We start from the raw sequence: 25,458 nt of genomic DNA on the forward strand, positions 1-25,458 counted from the left end.
TCTGATTCAGTGACTGTTAATTCATTCTACATAATAAAAAAAATATCGAATAATAATACGTTAAATAATTAATATAAAATGATATATTGAAAACTCGTTTGGGTCTACACCTATCCTTAACACTATACTTATCAAGATTTAAGTCCTAAGTTATACACTAACTTTCATCTCTATGATAATATGTATTTTCATAACGAACAGTCAGGAGTTTAGTAATTCAACAATTGGGTAACCCTGCTTGTCAATAGTATGATCCGTTCCACCCCCCGAAACTACACCTAATAAAATAGTGCACACTGGAGTTTTTCTAAACCTGTAAGTGTGTATTTTTAGCCACAGCATAACTGTTCTTAAAACAGCGTTGAGTTTTATCAAATACAGACTTTTAGCTTTTCGTCATCTCTTGACCAATTTGAGATCTAACCACACTTTTTGACTCGGAAGGTTAAACTCTTTTCAGTTGTTTATTTCATCATGCCTAAAGCCTCATAGCTTAATTTTCTGTACTCCTGCTTAAAGTAATTTCAATTTGAGGGTAGGCAGGTAGAGGTCGTGATGAGCAATAAAATGAAGTCGGTTATACGTTTGCCCCACGATTGATATTGCTGGCACACAAAAATATAGCTGATAAAAATAACAAAAAAATGATATAGATTACTCTGATCCTGCCTCAAAGAATTTTAAGTGCCGTAGCTATTGAGGAGTTCCTCTTATTTTTCAAAATTCGTTGTTCGAAACAGATCGGAAACGAAAAGGATATCTTTGAATAGAGATAACTATAATAACAACAACACTTCTAAAATATACGAATGTACTTATACGGGTACAAAATTACAATTGAAATTAACAAGTCAATCCATCAGACACATTCACAAATGAGATATTAATTACAAACGAATAAGTCCCCCGGTAGACAAAATAGATAGCCCGATGTGACTTTGCTATAAGAAAACGCATACATAAGTATATAATCACTGGCGAAACTAGCAAGTCGATCCATTTGACACATTTATTAATTACATGCAAATAACTACTGGCGTAGCTAATGTGTCGACTCATAAGAAATATTTAAGAAGAACTGAAACTTTTTTCTGATTATACAAATTATTCTGTTTCTCCAACCATCTGTATGTGTGTGTGTTTTCTTATAGCAGATCCACAACGGGCTATCTGCTGAGTCCACCGAGGGAAATCAAACCCCTGATTTTAGCGTTGTAAATCCATAGACTTACCGCTTTACCAGCGGGGGACACACTTAGGAGGTTCCGAGCATTATAGTATTAGACAGTGAAAGCTTCAAAAAAAAAAAAATAATAATCCAGCATGTGTGTCTAAAAATACTGTTGTATTCTGAATTAAACGGATTGAAAAACTGGGAACTGCTCCTATTGGTGAGAACTTAACTTGAAGCACACGGGTTAGAATTAATTGACATATTATTCAAATACATTTTTTGGGATCTGTACAAAATCGATGATTAAAGTATAAAATCGGTATCGGACCTTGGGCTGGCCTTATGGTGCAGCTTCGGATTTCTCAGTTGGCGAGCCGGATTCGAGACCATACGAACTATTTTAATAGTGACATATTTCTATTCAATTCTGAGACATTATCAAATTAAAATAATTATACATATAACAAGACAGTATGTCCAAGTTTTCCAAAAATCAATATTAAAACCGCATCTTTCTCTTGGTTATTTTGATAAAGTAACTTATTTTTACCACGTCTTGTGGGTTTTCATTAATAGTCCAAGATCATTATCTCAGAAAGTTTTATCTACAAAGTCAGGGTGTCCGAAAAGTCTCTAACTGCAGGTGATTTACAGCCTTACTTAATTTTACATATGTTACTGATCATGGCGCTGTCTAAACTTAAGAAGATCGAGTTGATCCTGCTGTTAATCTAAACTTATATAGAATTACAAAGAACTCATTCTGTAAAATTAATTGAAGTACCTGTGGTTCCAGAATTTTCGGACATTATATGTTTTTATTTGCATTTGACGAGAATTGTTCGTCACATAAATGTGGGGAAGACGGATAAGTATTTTAGATTGAAACTCTGCTCTCAGCGTAGATTTCGTTCAGTTCTTGAACGTGAAGGAACTGCCTTGCAAAAGCATTTTGGTTATGTTACTATGTTTCGAATTTAGTTAGACTTTCTTATAAATTGATCTTATAATTCGTAGTTAAACTGTATGTTAAAAATCTGTAATCTTGTCCTAATGGCCAGTTGAATAAAGCACTCGACTCGTAATCCGAGGATCGCGGGTTTGAATCTCTGTCACACCAAACATGCTCGCCTTTTCAACCATGGGGGCATATAATGTTACGGTCAATCCCACTATTCGTTGGTAAAAGAGTACCCTAAGAGTTGGCGGTGGGTGACGATGACTAGCTACCTCCCATCTAGTCTTACCCTGCTAAATTAGGGACGGCTGGCGCAGATAGCCCTCGTGTAGCTTTGGGCTAAATTCAAAACAAGCCAAATTTGTCTTAATTTTAGCCTCTACACTGAAAAGTCAGCTCATAAATAATTCATAAAGAAATAATAACAAGCCAAAATATTCTGTCATGTGTTACACCAAGTTTAATTGATGTTCAGTGTTATACAGGCAGGAACGTTGTTATTTCAAACACTCACAATTTGTACTATATATATATATATATATATAATAAAAACTAATTGAAATTCTTTTCGAAAGCCCTCCCATAACTTTTCGATTTCCAGTGGAGTTTAAAAGATGATTTAAGAGGGGAAAAACAATTATCTTACTACAAGTTTAACTACGTTTTAAAACAACCACAAGGAAAATTCATTCCGTTCCGCCCTTTTAAAGTCAGATTCATTGATTCTCCCTAACTGAAAGGCGATAATAACTATGTCATAAAACATTCACTGTAACATGAAATGTCAAATATTATCAATGTGTATTTTGTATAAGGTTGTGGAATAAACTGAGGCTTCTTCATTTAGTTCAGTAAGTTATATTGGCGACGCCGAGCTGTGCCTAGCGTGAACGGTCTTTTAAGTAGATGGTTTGTAACATGATTCGTTACGATGTAAAGTATTCGATTTTTCGCACGCCAAAAATGTGAATGAATCCCACATCTCGTGAAGTTTTAACGTCAAACCTGTCACTTGCTGTTTCTGATTGTTCAAATGTATAGTGATAGCACGAGCCAGTGAACTGAAGCTAATTGCAATGCTATTTTATCTTAATTTACACGTCTGAAAATACCCTAAAGTAAGGATTGGTGTGCTTTTCACATCACAGTCTTACAACAGAGCCTTTTGTAATCAAAATTACTTTGTATGGTTATTTTCCAATGGACTATAGCGACTAGCGACATGAGGAGGCTTCAGTGTCTTTTAACAGAACATATTAAACCTAATATTCATAAAGGAACACTCTACTCATACTGCTGAGTGTTCCTTCATCATCCGTATTTAATATGATAAGCGCTGCTTTGTGGACAGTTTATTTCCGGTTCTTTCAAATGATTTTTTTGTTCGTGTATTCAACAAACTGTTAGCGAGATGCATGCATTAATTGTTTTAAGTAAAGTACTCCATGAACTCGTTATGCATTTTGTTAAAACAATTCGAATATACGTAACTATAAATACGTAAGTGATTATTGACGAAAGATTACATAAATCTTTCGTTCCTGTACATATCACGTATTGTATCTGTGTTATTGTATTTGTAATAAGTTATACCGTTCAGATTATATCTGAAATACACGGGGTGAATTATAGATTCAGTATGGATGGCTCTTAGGAGCAGTCTTTACAAATCGTGTATCATACAAGCATGTGTTTTGCATACATGCGAAAGGGATCGTGGTATGCACTATTCCTGTGGTTCCTTAAACTGCTACTAAGAGGGCGCTACATATGCAAATAAAGCTTGCTGATAAGCAAAGGGTGGCATAACACAGAGTTAAGTTTGAAACAATTGGTCATGTTGGAAGAACAACCATCAAAAGGACTTCAATACAGAGGCAGCACTCTGGGAGCCTGTAAGGTCAACATAAAATACAGACCATGTACACATTGTACAGCTATTGCTCTCAGCAGGTTAGTTATAAAGCTCTAAGAGACAAGAAGAGTTGTCTATTAACCAAAATCAAAAAACATTACTGGACACTATTTTGGCCCACTACTGAAATCCTTATTGCAAAGTTGATGAAAGCAATGCCTTGGATTTGTCGTGATGAATTCTGTGGTAGATAAAGTTCGTATACTTCACTCCATAAATGTTGCATCGGGGTCAGTCAAAATTCATGGGTTTTAGTAGAACAATCCTTGAACTCCCTAAAGAACACCATGTAGTGTGATTTCACTGCTTCACTGCATCTTGGAGTCAGTTATCTTAAAGATCACCACGTGGTTTGGATTCACTGCATCTTGGGGCCAATCTTTCTAAAGATCACCACGTGGTGTGGTTTCTATGTTTCGTTGAATGTTGGAGTCAATCTTCCTAAAGATCACCACGTAATTGGTTTCACTGTATCTTGGGATCACTCTTCCTAAAGTTCACCACGTGATGTGGTTTCACTGTATCTTGGGGGTCAGTTTTCCTAAAGATAACCATGTTGTGTGGTTTCACTGCTGACTGTATCTTGGGGAGAGTCTTACTTCAGGAGCGAATATCCTAGGGTTTGGCAGTGTGGTCGGTAACTTGTCTACGTTTTCACGTATTGTACTTTCCACAACTCTCAACAATGTGGGTGGGTCCAAAATATGTTTTCATGCAGAATGGTGCTCCACTTAGTGAAGACTTATTCCAGGCAACCTTTTGAGAAGACCATATTCTCAGCAACATCCTCCTTCACGCTACCCTAACATCATTTCCGGTTATTATTATACTTTCGATCTAACCTTGCCAAGATTTTTTCCTTACCTTAAGGTCCCTATTGGAAAAAGAGGTTCAGAAGATTCTTAATGAAATGTTACGGTGTCCAGTACCATTGTCAGGATGGAAATTGTATATTTTAATCACGTATTAAAAATTAGGTTCTCACACCAAACAAATTATCAATAAGATTATTGTTTTTGAATCTCACGCAAAGCTACGCGAGGACTATCTGCGCTAGCCGTCCCTAATTTAGCAGTGTAAGACTAGAGGGAAGACAACTAGTCATCACCACCCACCGCCAACTCTTGGGGTACTCTTTTACCAATAAATAGCGAGATTGACATTATAATGCCTACACGGCTGAAGGTGCGAGCATGTTTGGCGCGAAGGAGATTCGAGCCTGCGACCCTCAGATTAGGAGTCGAGTACCTTAGCCATCTGGTGATGCCGGCTTCCGCTTTCCCTCTAGGCTGTCAGTTGAAAACTTAGAATGACTATACGCACAGTCCTTTTGTAGCTTAACGCGAAAATTCTAAAGTAAACACCAAATGATAGTTCTTCCTGTTTTTATTAAACAGTTTAGAAGTCACGCTATTTGCTCAGTGGAGTAGGTTTGTTCAAGTGTTTACACCCCACGTATCCTGTTTACACCACAACTGTGCATTTCCGTGCTCAAAAGGCGACAGATAATCACACCTGGTTGATGTGATCACTTTCACCTGAGAGAACAAGTTTTTCGTGAAACACCGTCTCAGGAACGTTCCTGTTCTGTCGAAAAGCTAAACTTCGGAATTACCTTTGATTTAGCTTTTTCTCGATATAAACTTGCTTAGTATCGCATGTTGTATTGTTATTTTTTAAACTGTTTCTAGACATTGTGTTGTTTTGTAGTAAGCCTATAAAATTCGAAGTTTAATTTTTATTACTTCAATTACATATTTAACATTTTGTTTGTTTTGGAATTAAACACAAAACTACACAATGAGCTATCTATGCTCTGCCTACCACAGGTATCGAAACCCGGTTTCTAGCAGTGTAAGTCTGCAGCCATGTCGCTGTGCCACTCAGGGGCCAGATTTAACAGATAACGTGTAGTTGCATAGTATTATTATTTAACAGATTACGGATTTGACTGTATAGTCACATAGTTTAATTGTTTCCATAGGTTGTAGATTTGAGCAAATAGACACGTAGTAACCTGTTTTAATGGACTGCAGAGTTGAGCGAGTAGTCACATTGTCAGTGTTTAATGGATTACAGAGTTGAGCGTATAGTCAGTGTCATTGTGTTAACGGATTGTAAAGTTGAGAATATGGTCTTAGTGTCACTGTTTCAAAGTACTGCAGAATTAAACCAGTTAACTCTCGTCAGTTATACTCAAATAAAGTATGCTAGTTTGTATAAGTGAAAGAACTAGTACAGTTGATATAAATGTTGTTACGTATTATTATTTACCTCGGATGAGCCTCCAATTTATTATGTTACGTATTACAATTTGAAATAGCCTGAAACTGAGTTAAATGATAATTTAAAGTTAAAAGTTAATTAAATGTTAATATGTATTAGATTTATAATATATGCCAACAAGACTGACACACATTTTCTTAACACAAGTATACCGTATTACTTCGAATTTAAGACGCACACTACTGTTAAAAAAGAGATTTTTCGGGGAAAAAAACTTGGATGATAATGAGAAAGGAGTAAATATGTTTTAAAATAGTTTATTAACAAATCAAAAAATGCTAATAATGTATTTAAAATGAAATATAATAAAAATATATCAAATATGAAGGAAAATAAAAATATTCATTATAATAATGTTTCTTCCTGCTTTCTTTACTGAATCAGAATGTTACATCGATGTTTCTTTTGACTCACTGTTACATTTTGAAGCTGAAGCATCTTTATCGCTTCATTCATTATTGTCCCAGAGAATGTCATCTTGCGTTCCATCTTCAAAATCTGACACCAATTTTTGACTAATTGCTGTCCTTCGCTGTAATGATAGACCTTCTCTTTTCACAAATTTCTCACACCAACCACGACTAGTCTTGAAAGAAGTTCTACTATTTCCTGTACATTCTTTTGTTTTTAACATTAAGACTTCTCTTGTTACAGGCAGTTCTTTATTTCATAACTCGAGAAAATTGTGCGAGAAAATTTATGTTTTCGAGACTTTCAAAGAGTGAAAAATAATACCTTAAATTTAAGAGACCCTAATTTTCAGTTCCTAAAAATATGAAAAAGATGCGTCTTAAATTCGAACTAGTACGGTATTTTAATTTACAAACATTAATATAATTTATAGTAATGATTGTTACAGATAATTATTTATGTACAAAAGTTTTACAAACTTGCAGCTTTCTACTCGATTCGGAACTTCTTTGATATACTATTGAGGGTTCATGACGAGTGAATTAATTCTGAGTTGATATATACTTCATTAAAGTGTGAGCTAGCTGGATCTTTATTAATCACACGTGAGTTTTACAGCACTGAAGTTAAACGGTTTGTAATGTTCAAAATCTATAAACGTTAGCAGTCAAATATCTGTAGTTTCCCAAATAATAACCATTAATCACAGTTATAGTTTCCGTGGTTCATAGTATAACAACTGTAGGAAAACAACAATATGGCGTGTCGCGTTGGTTGCTTTCATAAAATTTAGGGGTGGGATTTTCTAGAAATTTCAGCTAAGGCAACAACACTGGTATTTACATACATAGGCTGGCATAGTCAGGTACTTAGGATGCTCAACTCGTAATCTGAAGGTCGCGGGTTCGAATCCTTGTCACATTAAAATACGCTCGTTCTTTCATTCGTAGGGGCATTATAATGTGACGGTTAATCCCACTATTCGTTGGTAAAAGAGTAGCCCAAGAGTTGGCGGTGGGTGGTGATGACTAGCTGCCTTTCCTCTAGTCTTACACTGCTAAATTAGGGACAGCTAATGCAGATAGCCCTCGTGTAGTTTTGAGCGAAATTCAGAAACAAAACGAACAAACAAAAAATTGACATACATATGTACGTTGTTGATTCTTACACTCGAAAATCTACAGATTCATTGAATAGGCGGGAATTTCGCACTACGTATTCAACAGTTAAAGTTACATGTATTTTTATACATATATTTAAGAAAACAAACATTGATATTAAAAGATATATATATAATAATAAATATATACGAATTATAGTAATGCTAGGTTTTGTCTCTCCCGAAAATGCGCGCGCACCTTACTACTCAAATGTGTACGCGTACGCTTTTCATTTCAACGGACGTAAACATACTTTAGAAGATATTTGGTACAATGACATATTAAAAGCTCATCAAAGTTTTTGAAAATGTCTAATGTTAGGTTACAGAATAACATTATAAGTGTACTGATAGTATTAAGTACGATAAAGTTGGTCCTAACTAAACTAAGACCCAACATGACTAGGTGGTTAAGGCACTCAACTCGTAATCCGAGGGTCGCGGGTTCTAATCCCCGTCACTTCAAACATGTTCGCCCTTTCAGCCGTGGGGGCGTTATAATGTGACGGTCAATCCCATTATTCTTGGGTAAAAGGGTAGCCCAAGAGTTTGCGGTGGATGATGATGACTAGCGACTTTCCCTGTCAACTTACGCTGCTACATTAGGGAAGGCTAGCGCAAATAGCCTTTCTGTAGCTTTGCGCGAAATTCAAAACAAAACAAACAAATCTAACTAAACTAAAGCAAAAAACGCGCACAAGCTGCAGCGTTAATATATATCATTACACGCAAAAGTACCCGCCCTCAGTGACGGAAAAGTTTAAGTTAATCCATCAATTTAAATTATTTCATGAACTTTAAAAATATTGATTGTCTTGCGCTGTAGGTTTCACTCAGCCACAGCTCTGAACTACTTGTAGTGCCCGCCGCGAAAAGTAAATTTTGAGCATTTCAGTCAACCTAAAAGCCGCTCAGTATTAATATACAATAAATCTACCTTCTTATTATTTAAGTTACGTCTCATTTTGAAATGGAAATTATAGCGTGATTAATTCATAACAAGTTAATGTAGAATATTCTGCTTGCGAAATAAAATTTGACATTAATATTACTCTAGTCGTGTTAAAAGTTTGTTAAAAGTGAATGTTGAGCTTTATCTGCGTGCGCAGCTTTTTAAATGAGAGACAGACGAACTTTCGGACAGACTACGGTTCGCAATGTATATTAAATGGAATATGACCGTAAAGGCTTAACTGATGTTAGGCCTAAGGCAAGTGGACTTGCAGATTATAGTGTCTGCGGTTAGAATTACTGTTGAAAACCTGCGTTTAAAGACGTATTATTGCAATACTTTAACTACTTTAACCGCATATCTTTCGTAGGTTTCAGCTGGTATCTCTAATTTCAACATTAAACCTAATGAACAGGTTACTTGAGTCACAAAAAAAAAATATAGGTTGAAATATATCAAACTCCTAATTTTAAAAAAGGTTATTTTTTAAAATGTAGAAAGTAAGAATGCTGACCAATTACCTCGCCGCTTCCTCCTGAGAAAGTACGTGAAAAACCATGACTTCATTGATTACAGAACATTTTGTTATTATATAAATGTGTAGTTCATAGCTTCTTTTTTGTAGTTTATCACAAAGCCAGACAAAGGGCTATCTTTGCTCTGCCCACCATAGGTATCGAACACTGATTTCTAGCTTTGTAAGTTTGCAGACATAACGTTGTGCCACTGAGAGGCAATTGAAAACTATATCTAAAGATTTAATTTCTTTGAACCAACTGCTGACAAATTATTGAGGGCGTTGATGTGGCAGACTTTTGTGGTGTGGAATTTTGGATTAATTATAAACAGATAAACATCTTCATACTGAATTTTAGCCAAACTAATTCATGTATGGCATGGTGGATATGATCCCTTTTTTTTATCTTTTTAGTAATCATTTTTCGCAGACTTTAATCAACCTTTGACATTCAACCAAACTCATTATTCGGTTTACATTTGATGAAGGGTAAACTTACTGTCTTTGCACACCACGATAATAGCGCCACGTTTAGGAAGTAAAAAAATAAACCAGAAAGAAATGTATATGATATCATGTTGATAAGGTAATTCAGTTTATAAATATTTGTGTTGTAATTTGCTGTTTTTCAAGATTTATTACTATATCCGTTATACAGGGTATTCGGAAAGTCACTATGCACTTATATATTTATTAACAGACATGTTTCAATATAGAATACAGGAGGTAAATATGAATAACAATTATAAACAATGTTGAAAGTGACCCCCGTTGGCATCAATACAGGCCTGGATCCTTCTTATTTTGTTCCTAAACACCGCTATCAGTTGCTGGCTTGAAATAGACTGGATAAAATATGATTACAAAACTGCACAGTGACTTTCCGAACACCCTGTAGAATCTTACGTAATTTAATAGTATACTAAGTGCACTTATTCCGTTAAACTGTGTAGTGAACGTGGAAGAATTCCTGAAGAATGCAGATGTTGACTCTTTTGGGCTGCACAACAACCTTAGTCGTACTGGAAGTAAAACATCGAAAAGTAGCCAGAAATCGGAAGTGAGAAATTTTGTTTTTTATTATTATGTAAAACTTCCTATCGATCTAAATGTCGTGAAATGTCTTTATTACATTGAGCAATCAGTGGCTGATTTAATAATTTTTGTGGGCCTAGGGGCAAATCATTTTTGCGGGCCCTACATCCCATTTAATTTTACATAAGAGTCCAAAGTTTACCTTTAAAAAACACGACTCAATCTAAAATAGATACGCTTCCACCAAGTTCCTCTTCCTTAAGCTGTATTATTCCGCGGAACTATTAATTACAGTATTATATTTACCCTAAAGGATCGATATATCACTGTCTTATCCCTGTCATTATCCTTGGAAGTTTAAGGTAACCACACCTTTATCCTCCGTGGTAGATTGTTTATAGTTAAACAAACCTATAGCTCTTAAACTGAGTAATGAATGTTATTACGTGAAAACCAGTAAACAAAACCTATCACTTATGTATTAAAATAAGTAATGCAAGTCATTACATGGAAACAAGTTAAAAAAAAAAAAAAAGTACAGTTCTTGTAACAAACTACATTGCGAATGTCATTATTAGAAACCAGTAAACAAACTTACAAGTCGTGTATTAAATGCAAGCCATTACATAGAAACAAGTAAATAAAACATACTATTCTTACAATAAACTAAGTAACGCAATCTATTAATTACATGGAAATCGGTAAGCAGAATCCACACTATTTTATTAAACGAAGTAGCGCAATCCATTACGTGGAAATCGTTAAATAAAACTCACAACTGTACTTATAATACATTAACTATTATAGTTGTAACTGTTGTAATAAAATAAGCGATTAAAGTCGCTGTTTATAGCGTTATCTTTCACAGTTTCAGGTGTTTCCATTTTATTAAAATGTTCATTTGTAATCTGCTTGTCTTGACTTCAAACATTCCTATTTTATAATAATCTGTTTATTTTTATACATAGAGCAGTTATATATATAATAATAAGACAAAAACAAAAATGAACCTAACTGTGCCTATTTGTGTTTATTTGTTTTAAGTTCAACATAAAGTTACACAATAAGCTATCTATGCTTTGCTCATCACGAGAATCTAAGCCCGGTTTCTAGCGTAGTAAAGTCCGCAGACGTACCACTGTGTCACTGTAGTCACAAAAAAAAAAAAAAATGAACATAACTGTACCTATGTTTATTTATTTTAAGTTCAACATAAAGTTATACAATAAGCTATCTATGCTTTGCCCACCACGTGTATCGAAACCCGGTTTCTAGCGTAGTAAAGTCCGCAGACGTACCGCTGTGTCACTTTTGTTGCTGTTTCTTAGCAATGAGCGGTGCTTATGAAATATTTGGTTTACTATTAGAAGTGTAGAAAAAGGTGATATTACCTGTTATCTCCTTGTGTGATTTGCCCGAGTTAACTCGGGTGCCTTCCATATTGGAAAAAAAATATATATATTTGCCAGAATTATGTATGACGAACACTGGAGAAGAGCGATTCTTATTGTTTACCGCAGTTTCTTTGAAATAACGTGGATCACGTATCAATTCAGGTATGTAACGTGTATTTATCGAGTGTATCTTATGCAGAAATATATTAACAGACCGTATAAGAACTTTTATTTCGTTAATAAATAAGTATAGGCTATCAAAAAACGAAATATAAAAAGAAAAAAGTATGAAACAGAACGGGTTGTTACTAAATATTCGTTCTCCGCTAGCACTGCGGTAAGTCTACGGATTTACAACGCTAAAAATCAGGGGTTCTATTCTCCTCGGTGCACTCAGTAGATAGCCCGATGTGGCCTTGCTATAAGGAAAACACAAAGATACACACACATACGTAATATTAGTCGATGTAACATTATTTGCTATTTGAAGTATGCTTTTCGGATCACCTGATAAACATAATTACATCATTACAGCTGTGAAAATGATGTGGTAAAATACAAGCCGGTTCAAAGGTCAACTTCTGTTAAAAATATAAAATAAGAATATTTCTTTTTCTTTTTTTTTTAAGGTCTCTGAACAATCTTGTAGTAAAGCGAACGACTACGTTTACGATAGTGACCTCGCTGATGGTCTTTCGGATGTGTTAACCCAATCCCAGCCTTTTGAAGGCACAGGTAGTGTTGACATCAAAATATCATCTGAGAAGGAAGTTGTTGTAGAGGCTACCATTAATGTTTGGGATGCCACCTCAGAAGAAAGCGTAGGCCCGATAGTGAACAGCAAGGAGGAAGAAGGTATGGAGACAGTGACAGAAACTATAGCTCACGAAACGGAACCATTATCAGAAATGAACATCCGCTGTACCGCCTTGTATGGCTATGAGGTGAGACAAAATTCCGATGCAACACACAGGTCATGTTTCGTCATTATCTCTGACAGATTCTACAGTTAACATTTTGAGGTGGCCAGTTAACGCTCCATCTACTTATAAACAAGTCTTTGGAGAAAGCACAAAACTTCAAGAATAAAATGTATATATAGCTTGTCTTTTAACTTCATTGCACACTGTAAAACTACATAAATAGAAAGGACTTCTTTTCCCCTATGTATAAAGGGTGAGAGAAAGTGACTGTATGGGTGTTTCATATGGATTATAGTTTAATATGTAACGTTACATAAACCGTTGTTTACTGTGAGAGAAACAAAAATTTAATTGGTTTCAATTATCTTCGTAATATTTTATTTAGTATTAACTGTACAATACCAACTGTGTAGTGGTTTTTGCCTAAGCCTGTACACACACAGAAAGACAGGGGAATAATAAAAGTAATGTGAGGATAAACCGTCTATTTGAATAGCGTAGACTTCACTTGAAAAGTAAATATATCCGTTTAATCACAGAGCTTAGAATCAAATTGTTATAGATACAAAACGAAGGTAGGTTATTGTAGATGAATAACTTTTCAACTTTATCTCGGTAAATCACACATTTTCTTATACTGCGTTCAACGACTGAGTTTCGTAAGTTTTGAAACGCTAGCTTTATCGATTGTTACACGTTCCCAATGAAGAGCACATGATTCGACGCATTAAAAACGTTACTGCGGTTTATTGACCAAGTTTACTGGTTGTACCTATACTAAATTATAAATGACACGTGTAATCAACAGTTAACGAATTCTTAGCCCACGTGACACGTGTTTGATTACCTGCTAGATAGTAGTTGTTTCGTTTCTAAAGGGAGGGAGAGAGGATAAGATTCTGAGCGAGATGTAAGAACCGACTTTAATTACCTGTGGTAGAAAGGCTAGTGGAGATGAAGTTATCCTCTATGCAGCAACCCACGGGAACAGGTTGGAGCCAAGCAGAAACAGATTATTATCTGATGAAGTACTTGAGGCCATCTTACTAACCTGACGTTTTCAGGAAACCTTGTGTGATCAATAGACATTCTGAAGTCTGGCAAGAAAGTCGCAAGAAAACCCACTAAGGGCCCGTAAACCGTTGTATCTAGTCTGAAATTAATGAAGAAATCAAAATAATTTTGTGTATTTTTATTAGCTCATATCAATTATTCTGATATGTGTATTTTAAATTGTTGTCTCACGCAACCCTTTTTTTTTTTTTTTGCTATGTAGTTGGTAAGATTACGAATAGGGGGCGCAAATTACCATGTTTATTGTGTTTTAGAAAAAAATTATAGGCAGAGGTGTCGCTAGGTTCTTAAAAAATTCAGGGATCAGGTCTATAAGCGCGGGAAGTTTCGGCGTTTTGATATAATACCGACAATGGTTTTCTGTTCTGATTTTTCAAGACACCAACTGGGGATTCGACGCACGGATCCTGTGTGTCAGCGCCTAGCAACGCCTTTGATTATGGGCACGTATTCAGAAACATGAACCCCAATCTAAAATACGTGACTGTCTTTTCACGGCTTGCCTGTTGTGAAGTGGTTTTTTGAAACGACTGACTGTCTTTACTCGATATACCTGGTGGTGAATACGTAAAATTACTGTGATTGTTTTTACTTGATATGCTAGTGTGAGAGAGTAGTAGGACAGTAACTACTGTTTTGTTATTTTCTCAGTTAAAAACTAAAACATACTGTGTCTGTCTTTCTCAAGCAGTACTAGCCGCTATTTACATAAATACATCAAAGTTTTAGCTTTTAACAAAAGTTTACAACTGAAAGATCATAAATTATTAGTTCAGCCAACGAATCTTAGCATGCTGTTTACTGACTTACATGTAGTCATCACGAAGCAATGTGAAATAGTAAAGAACAAATTATATTTGTTTGTAATTATTAAAATTTGTTACTGATACAGTTTTTATTTGAAACTTCACAGCCGATTCATCACTTGGGTCAGAGATACTGTGTAAACGAATTGAACCTAGATTTTTACTAAAACGAAAGCGCTAAAAGAATAATAAACATGCGTGTCTACCTTTATTTTATTTCTTTGTCTTCTATTTATTTTTCATCTAGTTTTAACTCAATTTTTGATCGTTCACAAAATTCACAAAAATACTTAATTTAGTAAAAAACAAAATCCACCATAAAGACACTCAGTGGGCAATACTAGCGTAGCCGGTATGTTAAGAGTCTCATCTCACAATCTGAGGGTCGCGGGTTCGAACCCACCTCCCCACCACCATTATTCTACTAAACATGCTGGCCCTTTCAGTCGTAGGGGCGTTTATAATTAGTTGATAAAAAAGAAGCCTAAACGTTGGCGATGGTTAGTGACGACTATCTGTTTTCCCTTGTGTAGATTTGCGCAAATTTCTAAAAAACAGAAAAAGATCCTAGCCTTACACTGCTAAATTATGGGCGGCCCAACGCATGTAGCCCTCGAGTATATTTGTACAAAATTTAAAACAAACTTCTTTAACATTTTTATTTCTTATAGGGGCCCTCTAATGGCAAAGCAACAAATCTGAAGCCTTATAACCGGATTTCGACATCCCTGATGGACAATATCACTGTATAGTTTTGTGATTAGTAACAAATAAATAAGTGTTTCCTTTGGACTGATTAAATAGGACACTATTATTGTCATAGTTTATACATTCCGGTTTTTACATACCTACCTTCAAAATATACAAAAGTGTGACGTGGCACAGTGGTTAGCGAGTGTCTGTAGCTCTGTACCTTGGGTCAGTGGGTACACTACAAGAGTGACAATTGAATCTGTCAAGAGACTGCAATGGATATTGTTGAATTTTATTAATTGTATTTCCTCTAGTCTATCAGTCGAAAATTACTCGAAACGTTTCATAGGTAGCCCTTACACAGCTTTATGTAAAAATTATAAAAAACAGCTGCAGACTCGGATGATTTCGTTTTGCAACCGTAGAAAGAGACAGACTATAAAAATATTTTAAACTTATTAATTTAAGTATACTTTGTAGTGGCAATTGGTTTTCAGCACCATCTATTATAATATTGCAGGCGTGAACTAATATAATTCTGTCTTACACAAAAATATACAAATTTACGCAAGTGTCGTTCTATAATTCCGTAAGACTAACATTGATTTGTTTGGGAATTTCGCACAAAGCTACTCGAGGGCTATCTGTGCTAGCCGTCCCTAATTTAGCAGTGTAAGACTAGAGGGAAGGCAGCTAGTCATCACCACCCACCGCCAACTCTTGGGCTACTCTTTTACCAACGAATAGTGGGATTGACCGTAACATTATACACCCCCACGGCTGGGAGGGCGAGCATGTTTAGCGCGACGCGGGCGCGAACCCGCGACCCTCGGATTACGAGACTAACATTGAAGGTAAGTAACAATACAATTACAATATTTTTCCTAGGAGCTTGCAACCAGCCTGACCTCTGGTGAAATTCACCCACACTTCTGTGACGTGATTGATAGTAGTACTTATCTTCATCTCGGACATTTTTCCGCCCACTTCAAAGGAAGAAATTACAACAGCTAATAAAATATTAATGGGAAACATGGACATCTCATTATTTTACACGTCACTTTATCTGAAGATAAGAACCACATCTAATTTCCTGCCTGTTTTTCTCTTCAAGCTTTTTATGAGGGTACGTTTCTTATACTTGAGCTTTCGAACAAAGATGACAATTTTACGAGTTTGAAACTTGTATAGTGCCATCTATTGTCGCTTGTAAAAATCATTTCAAGCATTGTTCCTTTTCATTTATATCACTGTGGTGTATGAGGAGAGTGGTATCAGGTTTGACATATTCAGTAGTACCAAAAAGTCCAGCTAATCATACTAGTATGTCCTGAAGATGGAAAAACCTGAGAAATATAGCCATAATCGTGTCTGTAAAACTTTATTTATAGTCAAACACAAAGTTATATAATGGGATGTCTGTGATATGCCCACCGCAGGGATAGAACCTTATTGTATTGATTTATAAGCCCAGAAGCATACAAGTTTACCACTGAACGACTGGTACTTGTCAAGGCCGTCTTGTTTGTTTACACTAACAGTGAAGTTCAACTTTAGTTAACAAGCGAGTTCGTATGGACCCCATTGGTTTCTAACTATGGTTTTTTACGCTATGTATTAAATTACATGTAGATTCATGATTCCGGTACAAGGTCCTTGATAATATGTGAGTTATTAAAATACTATTGATAATTCAGTGATTCCCACCCACTACTGCTGGAGACTTCTTTAGTATTTTATATGGGAAATGAGTGATTACATCCAGTTGTTTGGGAGACTTTTTTAAACTGGGTGTTTTAATAAGCAAAAATATAATATTACTCGATGTTATGCGATATGTGGACTTTATCTGCAGTGAATAGTAGGCTCGGCATGGCCAAATGGTTAAGGCACTCGACTCCTAATTTGAGGGTCGCGGGTCGAATTCCCGTCCCACCAAACATGCTCGCCCTTTCAGCTGTGTGTGTGTGTGTGTGTGGGGGGAGTTAATGTGATGGTCAATCCCACTATTCGTCGGTAAAAGAGTAGCCCAAGAGTTGGCGGTGGGTGGTGATGACCAGCTGCCTTCCATCTAGCCTTACACTACTAAATTAGGGACGGCTAGCGCAGATAGACCTCATGTAGCTTTGCGCGAAGTTCAAAACAAACAAACAAACAAATAGAGTTGTGAAGTAGTTATGAAAAGGTATAGTTATTGTTGCTTATAACTGAGCACAATACTACACAATGGGCTATATATGCTCTCCACACCACCGGTATCGAAACCCGATTCTAGCATTGTAAGTCCGCAGACATACCTCTGTGCCATTGTTGTTTGAAACGTGTTGTGAAAATATTGTATTTGCTGTATTTTTTTCTTTTGGGGTTTTATTTTTCTAGCATATCTGTTTGTCTACAGTTTCTCAACGCTAGAAACCGGGTTTTGATACCTATGGTGAACAGAGCACAGACAGTCTAATGTATAAAAACTTATATAACCTGAGGGCTAAAACTTATAAAAGTATAGCAAGTGATTGCATTCGTCGTTATATATGTATAAATCCTGAATGTATGTCTGGATACCACTTTACTGATGTCCACAATGTCAAACAATTAGAATTAAACTTTCTGTCAATACATGAAAAAACATTTCATATATGTCACCAGCCACTTGAGGCTTTCCTATTATTTTAGCTTCCCTGGTTTTTACTCAGCGTACGAAACTCGAGCTATGTTGTTCGAATTTGTTGTCTGGCTATCTTCCCATCTGTCTTTACGGTTTATCAGTCTCTCTCATCTTTTTTAGCCATGTTTCTGTCAATGAAACAGCCTTGTGTTTCTTATTTTTATCTTATTTCATATCTTTCGATCGTTACCCATTTGTTCAGTATTATTTGGGTAGAAATGTTGCCTGCACTTTCTTCTTTTTATTATTCTGTCAGTCAAACTGTATCGAGGTTATCTTTATGCCAGTCAAACTGTATCGAGGTTATCTTTATGCCAGTCAAACTGTATCTGTCATTTATCTTTCTTTCAGACACACTGTATCGGGTTGATCTATATATTAGTAAAAATGTACCTGGGTTTTATTGTACATATCTTTTTCTTTTTTTTAAAGCAAAAGAACGCCCAATGACTGCAGTCATTGTATGCTTTTCATGCTCACAAACAACAACATGTGTAAATCTTTGCTTATAATCAAATTATTGAGAGGTCGTTAAAGTGTGGAAAATAGCCGTCATAGTTTCATTAACTGCAAAACCACAATTAAAACGATTATCTTCTATAGTTTAGCCTTGAACCATTTGGCAGTGGTTCAAGGCTAAACTATAGAAGATAATCGTTTTAATTGGCCTTAAATGTTAAGCAAAACAAAAACTTACGTACATTTTACTGGAATGTTCTGAAGGTTTGTTTTACCATTTATCTACAGAGTAAGTATGATTAACTTGTTTGAGCTGTTATTATATTCCTGTTCCGTTCATATAAAGTTGAGGGTCAAAGTTTACATTTCAACACAGAATTATTTGAACCTTATTATTTACCTAAATAAGGGGGTTTGTCTTTGAAAATCAAGAACAAGTAGTGGTTATCATATCGTTCGTGTCTTTTCACTGTGTAAGTGAATGAATTAGGAACGAGCATAAAATGTTTTTACAATAATTTTCTTATAAATTTATTGAGAACTATGGAATTCTTGCGTGTATACAAATGTACAAGTAAAAGAAATACGTCTCTTGTTGTTTCTATGTTACTTATTGTTGAATTTCTTTCATAGGAAACGGAACTTTGTATCGCGATGAATCGCACGTTTCTATATGTTTACAATGTTTCTCCCTCTTATATAATAAAGTCCTCCGTTAAGACAACAGTAAGTCTACGGATTTACAACGATAAAATCAGAAGTTCGATTCCTCTCTCTGGACACAGCAGATAGCCCTGTGTGGCTTTGCTATAAGAAGAAAATACACACACGCACGCACACACTTACGTAATAGAAATTTACTCTAGTGTTAGTACAAAGAATCTAAGCCATTCTTTTTACCATCTATTCTTTAATTCCAGAGCTCCACTCCAGCAATATGCTTATTAGGCCACTTTTGTTTTCTATTTAGAAATCAATTGTACAATATTTACCAAATGGCACGATTCTTACCAAGCTTTCACTGCTACTTTATATTTAGTGAACAACTGCGAGCAAAAAAATAGGATTTCCAAACTTTGAGGCTCAATCATGGTCCAGTGGTTGTGTTTTGGACTTTGAAGTTATTAAAAAAAATCACCCTCTATTTCTTGGGGCAGTGGGCGCATGATAAGAATGGCGGTCAGATCCTGTTATTTGATCTGACAAGAACAGGTCAATGGTTGTTGTTACGCGGTTTTGACTAACTGTTGTAATTCTATGACCCATCAGTTGAAATTAGGGATGGACGGCTATTACAAATAGCCCTCGCCAAGCTTTGTGCAAAATCTACACAAAAGAAACAAACTTGTAATTTTGACCCGACTGCCATGAACATTCAAGGTCTTACACTGCTTTGTGTTAAAGTAATATTTTATTGTTTTAAAGGTGAAATTTCAACACATTTAATAATTGTCTTAGAAACTGTACTTTGGTTAGGTATAATTCTTGTGTGGTTGCCATATTTTTAAACACTTCAGTTTTTGAGTAAAAAATGAAACAAAATATGCGGGTCCTCGAACTCAAGTTCCTCTTGGTCGTTCGGCTGTTTCCGTGACGTTTTACAACTATGACGTAATAGTTGCCAAAACACGCTTCGTTGCGCGCCAACCATTTTGTTCCTTTCAGTGCTGGTGATTTATGTAAATCTATCGGTGTTTTTTTCTGATTACATACTTTGTGAGACTATTTTTTGTCTTGATATGGCTACTTTATGTTTGTTTTATGATAACATGGTTTACTGTGTTGCTTGTGGTTGTAAAAACGGTTCGGCATCGGGCAAAAGCTTCTTTTCGTTTCCGTGCAAGGAGAAAGAACCGGTAATGTGGCGACAGTGGGTGCGGATGGTGAATAGGAAGAACTGGACTCCTTTATACCATGCGACAACAAACGCACTCTTTCCTGGTTGACATCTGCTCGCATGAACCACACACCTTGCACAAACATACGGAATATGTCATATAAATTATACATTTATAGTAAATATTAAATTAATTATTCAGACTGCTACATCTACTTTGATTTTATAGACAGAATTATGACGTATAATTGAAATTTATTTTGTTACGAGTCATAAATACCCGGTACAATGATTGTGGAAGGGCCGAGTACTAGTTACCATAGTCGGCAAAGAATAAACAAATAAAACCCAGTCTGTGATACCAATAATTTTTTAACACCAGACAAGTTTCGAGATGCTTAAAATTGCACGTGAAATAATACAGACCATATTTGTTGTCATGACTTAGGCTTACCATTCTTCCACTGAAGGTATGACCGACTCGCAACCGGCCTGGGTGCTATCAGTATCACTCACAGTTCCGCTACTCTCACTCGTGGAACTGTCCTCATCACTAGAACTTGTCAGATCTGTGTCAAAAGTAACTGTTCTCGGTTCGTTCAGAGTAGGTTCGAATTGATATGGTGCTACTCGACACTTTTCAGAACACAAAGTCAAAACAGACTCCGCCTCTGTTTCTGTTTGTTTGTTTTTGAATTTCGCACAAAGCTACTCGAGGGCTATCTGTGCTAGCCGCCCCTAATTTAGCAGTGTAAGACTAGAGGGAAGTTAGCTAGTCATCACCACCCACCGCCAACTCTTGGGCTACTCTTTTACCAACGAATAGTGAGATTGACCGTCACATTATAACGCCCCCACGTCTGAAAGGGCGAGCATGTTTGGCGCGAAGGGGATGCGAACCCGCGACCCTCAGATTTCGAGTCGCACGCCTTAACACGCTTGGCCATGCTGGGCCCTCCGCCTCTGTTTCTCCGTATGCACTGGCCATGTTTATTTACATTCAACGCGCTGGTGTTGGCGGTTTGTTTGGCAACTATTACGTCACAGTACTTTTCCTAGCGGAAAACTTAAAAACTAAAACTTTCGGATTACCGCTCGGAAAGGGCTCTTTCTGCACCAAGTTCTACTTTTCATTTATTAGCACATATTTTTTATAAAAATGTGAACCTGCAAAAGTAACCAGTATAAATAGTTCTTTTGACTGTAAAGTTTTTTTTCTGTAAAATTCACCTTTAAGATTGATTATTAAACTAGCAAGTGTAAGGTTGTTTGTAGAAGATTACGGACTAGACATCACTGTTGTTCTCTAACTGTGACCATTGATGTGAACTTGGTAGTGACTTTTGTTTGCTATGTGACCAGTAGTGTGAACTGAGTGTTGATTGCTGTTCTCTAACAATGAAACCAGTGGCATGAACTGAATATAACTGTTGTTCTCTCTGTAAACTAGTTATGACTATTGTTCTCTAACTGTGTGAACTAAATTTTGACGGTTGTTGTTGAACTGTGTGACTAGTGGTGTGAACATCGTTGAAAAAATGTAAGATCATCCAACGGCAGCAAAATGTCGTTCTGTTTGGATTTCGCACAAAACTTCGCAAGAGCTATTTAATATAACCTCCCATCCCTAATTTTCAAGTGATAGATTACAGAGTTTTGAAAAATAGATCAAGTACAACTTAATGATAATAGCTAAATAGATTCACCTGGTGATCATTGAAAGGGATGATTTGGCGGAACCCGGTTCAGTTGTTCTGTGGCAACTTAGTAGCATAGCATTGGTTAAAAACAAAGGAATATTTTGATGATAACAAAAAGTTTCATCTTAGGAAAGTCCAGGTAAAAGTACTTGATAATAGCAGTTAAGTTAATGTAATATTAGACCCGGTATGGCCAGGTGGGTTAAGGCGTGCGACTCCTAATCTGAAGGTCGCGGGCTCGTATTCCCGTCGCACTAAACATGCTCGCCCTTTTTGCCGTTATAATGTAACGGTCAATTCCACTATTTGTTGGTAAAATAGTAGTCCAAGAGTTAGCGGTTAGTTGTGATGACTAGCTGCCTTCCCTCTAGTCTTACACTGCTAAATTAGGGACGACTAGCGCAGACAGCCCTCGAGTAGCTTTGCGCGAAATTCAAAACAAACAAACAAATCGTTTGTTCGTCTATGTGTAATGACAAAAAATATTTTTACTGTTACCTCTTGGAATTTGAATATTTATTGTCAAAGCAAACGTTTTTTATGTTTTTTTTGGTGTGTTTTTTACTGGAGGGAAGAGTCAAGTTGCTGAGAGGAAGATATTTTTTGTTTTACTGTAAATCTAACTACTTGGTTCACACTTCACTTCTCTCACAATCACCCCGTCGTTGAACTTGTTCGCTCTTTCCGAGGAGGTTTTATGACGTTACGGTTAATCCCGCTGTTCGTTGATAAAGAGTAACCAAAGAGTTAGTGGTGGGTGGTGTTGACTAAATATCTTCCCTCTAGTCTATCACTAGTACATCAGGGACGGTTAGTTTAAATAGTACTCGAGTAGCTTTGCGCGAAATCCAAAATAAACCAAACCAATCTCCCAACCAAGGCTTACCTTTTAGTTTAAAGTTGACAAAATTCATACTGCCAATAGTATCACCTACAATTTGAAATTCTGTCCAATGGAATGACGAAAAATGCTTGTTCATTTAACTGGACCAGAATCAACAGAATAATTAGAATCACAGAAGGTACAAGTGATGATGTGGTTGAGGCAATATACATTTATTTACAAATTTCTAGAAGTGAATCTTCTAATCTAGTGTTGTGACTTATACTAAAAAAAAATGACCAGTTAAATGACCATTAAATTTTCCAATACTGAAGCTACTCTTTTTTTTCTACTTGTTGTTTTGGCAGTTTCAAACACGTTTAGTGTTTCTGTGTGTCGACTCTTGTAATTTCTGTTTTACTTTGTTCTTTAATAATTGGGACATAAATTTTGCTGTTTTCAGCAAGATTTTTAATTGTTGTTTTTAATTACTGTACAATAAAATGATGGGCGTCTGCAAATAACTTGAATGCTGGGACTAGCAATATCTTCAAGAGGCGTTATTCTAGTATAATTTTATTAGGCGTTAGTAAGACTGTTCATGGGTAACCAACTCCCGTATATATCCTGTTACTTCTTAATTAGCATGTATAGAACCAAAGCTATCCGTCTGTACTGTGAACTAGAAAAAAATGCAGTTAATGACATAAACAGTGAGAACGTGGAACAAACGTGGCGTAGTAGTTAGCTGTCGGACTGTGAATCTAGGAATCCGTGATTTGCGTCCCCTCATTGTGAAAATGCCCTCCGCATTTTGGAGCCGTGGAAACACTGTAAAAGTAGTGATAAAATATCCTTATTCGATTAGAGTAACCCAAATGTCAGTGGTGATTGCTGTTGACTAGCTGCCTTCCCTTTTTGTTTATCAGCTCACATATTTGTGCAACTATCGTGTAACTTTGGGCGAACTTCCGAAACAACCTAACAAACAAACCACAGAAACAAAAATGTCTGTTTATCATGTTTAGAGAAACTATGAAGTAGGATAAATAGCAGTAATAATGTATTGCACATTTCCCGCTTTCATTGCGAAGCTTTGTTACACAAGCACACTAAAGAACATCTAAATTAATCAGTTTTGCCTTCCACTCCACACAACTGAATGTCTGATGAAAGGCTGATAGAAAATAGTCTTTCAACTAAGGTTTTCGTTGTTGTATACCAGCCAATCTGGTGAGTTTTGTGTATGTTGAAAATGCTGCGTAAAGTTTCACAAGGATTGTCTGCACATAGTTTTAAACTTAAAGATTAGAGAGAAGTAAAGTAGGTAACATCACCCATTCCCAACTCCTGGGCTACTTTGTCTGATCCATTAGAAGTCTGACTAGACTTCTCTCATATAACGCAACCACTACTCTGAAGTGCGGAGCGCGTCTTTGCGGCAATAGGTCAGGGACAATGAAATATCAGATTCACGCTTACCACAGACCACTTGCGGTTTTACGGCTATGGTATTAAAGGGTAGCCATTTTTATACTATTCCTTTTGTGAATCTGTCATAATCCAGTTGAAAGTGATGAGTTATAAACTTTCTTTTGCCAGTAATATAACGAGGATATATATTTATTATTTCGTAGCTTATATAGCGAAAAAAACAAAAGAAAATTCAATGAAATCCAAACAATAAGAATAATGTTAAACATGATGCTTCTTCAGCTTGCAGTTTGTAAACAAGGTTTTTCGTGAACCACGACGGTGGTTCTTAATAGGGACCGCATAAGAATTTGCTCAAAATTGTAATAAAACATTAGGGCTAAACCCACCTTAAAGATCCAATTTACTTTTGAGAAAAACACTCAAATATTTCGTTTTCAACAGCTAATACCACCCAATCGTTAATAATGATAGTAATTAATAATAAAATCAAAATATCCCCATTTGCTCACATTATTAATGTCATTGTTTCACAAGCCTATAACAAAATTCACTGGGTATTTTTGCACCAAAACATAGACAGACATACTATATGAAGCACTGCGAATGTCCACTATTTATTTAAAAATTGGTTAATTTTTATTGAAAGTTGGTTTACGTGGTTATAAATACTTAATAGATGACTCGGCATGGCCAGGTGGTTAAGGCACTCAACTTGTAATATGAGGGTCGCGGATTCGAATCCCAGTCACACAAAACATGCTCGCCCCTTTTAGCTGTGGGGCGTTATAATGTGACGGTCAATCCCACTATTCATTGTTAAAGAGTAGCCCAAGAGTTGGCGGTGGGTGGTGATGACTAGCTGCCTTCCATCTGGTCTTACATTTCTAGATTAAAGACGGCTAGCGCAGATAGCCCTTGTGTAGCTTTGCGTGAAATTCAAAAACAAACAAACAAAAGAATTGGCGACTTGCGGTAAGTGCGTGTCGCTGTCGTATAGCTTGCATACATTATTTGTGTCGCCTTTTTCTAGCAAACACTTATACATAGTAGGTTGTTGAAGAATGTATACATACGTCATATAGACCTAATAAGGTAAGCATGTTACTGAGTATGTTTACATTATTTTGTGTTGTATTATTTTAGAGGAAGCATTATTCCTTTCTGACTTTTGCTGTTGCCTTTCAGAGACAAGTTCAGAAATGCGCGGCTTCACCTTGACAAGTGCCACTCTCATATCATT

General features: G+C 36.1%; 1 protein-coding gene across 1 annotated transcript in view; it reads left to right on the plus strand.

Moving 5' to 3' along the window:
- The window catches only part of LOC143228549 (protein nervous wreck-like), a 156,385-nt gene that overhangs the window by 90,797 nt on the left and 40,130 nt on the right, over positions 1–25,458 (plus strand). The window contains exons 13-14 of the mRNA XM_076459792.1: positions 10,326–10,432; positions 12,431–12,745. Of these exons, the coding sequence (XP_076315907.1) occupies positions 10,326–10,432; positions 12,431–12,745 (422 nt within the window). The remainder of the gene's footprint in view (positions 1–10,325; positions 10,433–12,430; positions 12,746–25,458) is intronic.

This window comes from Tachypleus tridentatus, chromosome 10 (genome assembly GCF_004210375.1).
Source record: "Tachypleus tridentatus isolate NWPU-2018 chromosome 10, ASM421037v1, whole genome shotgun sequence".
NCBI classification, from domain to species: Eukaryota; Metazoa; Arthropoda; class Merostomata; order Xiphosura; family Limulidae; genus Tachypleus; species Tachypleus tridentatus.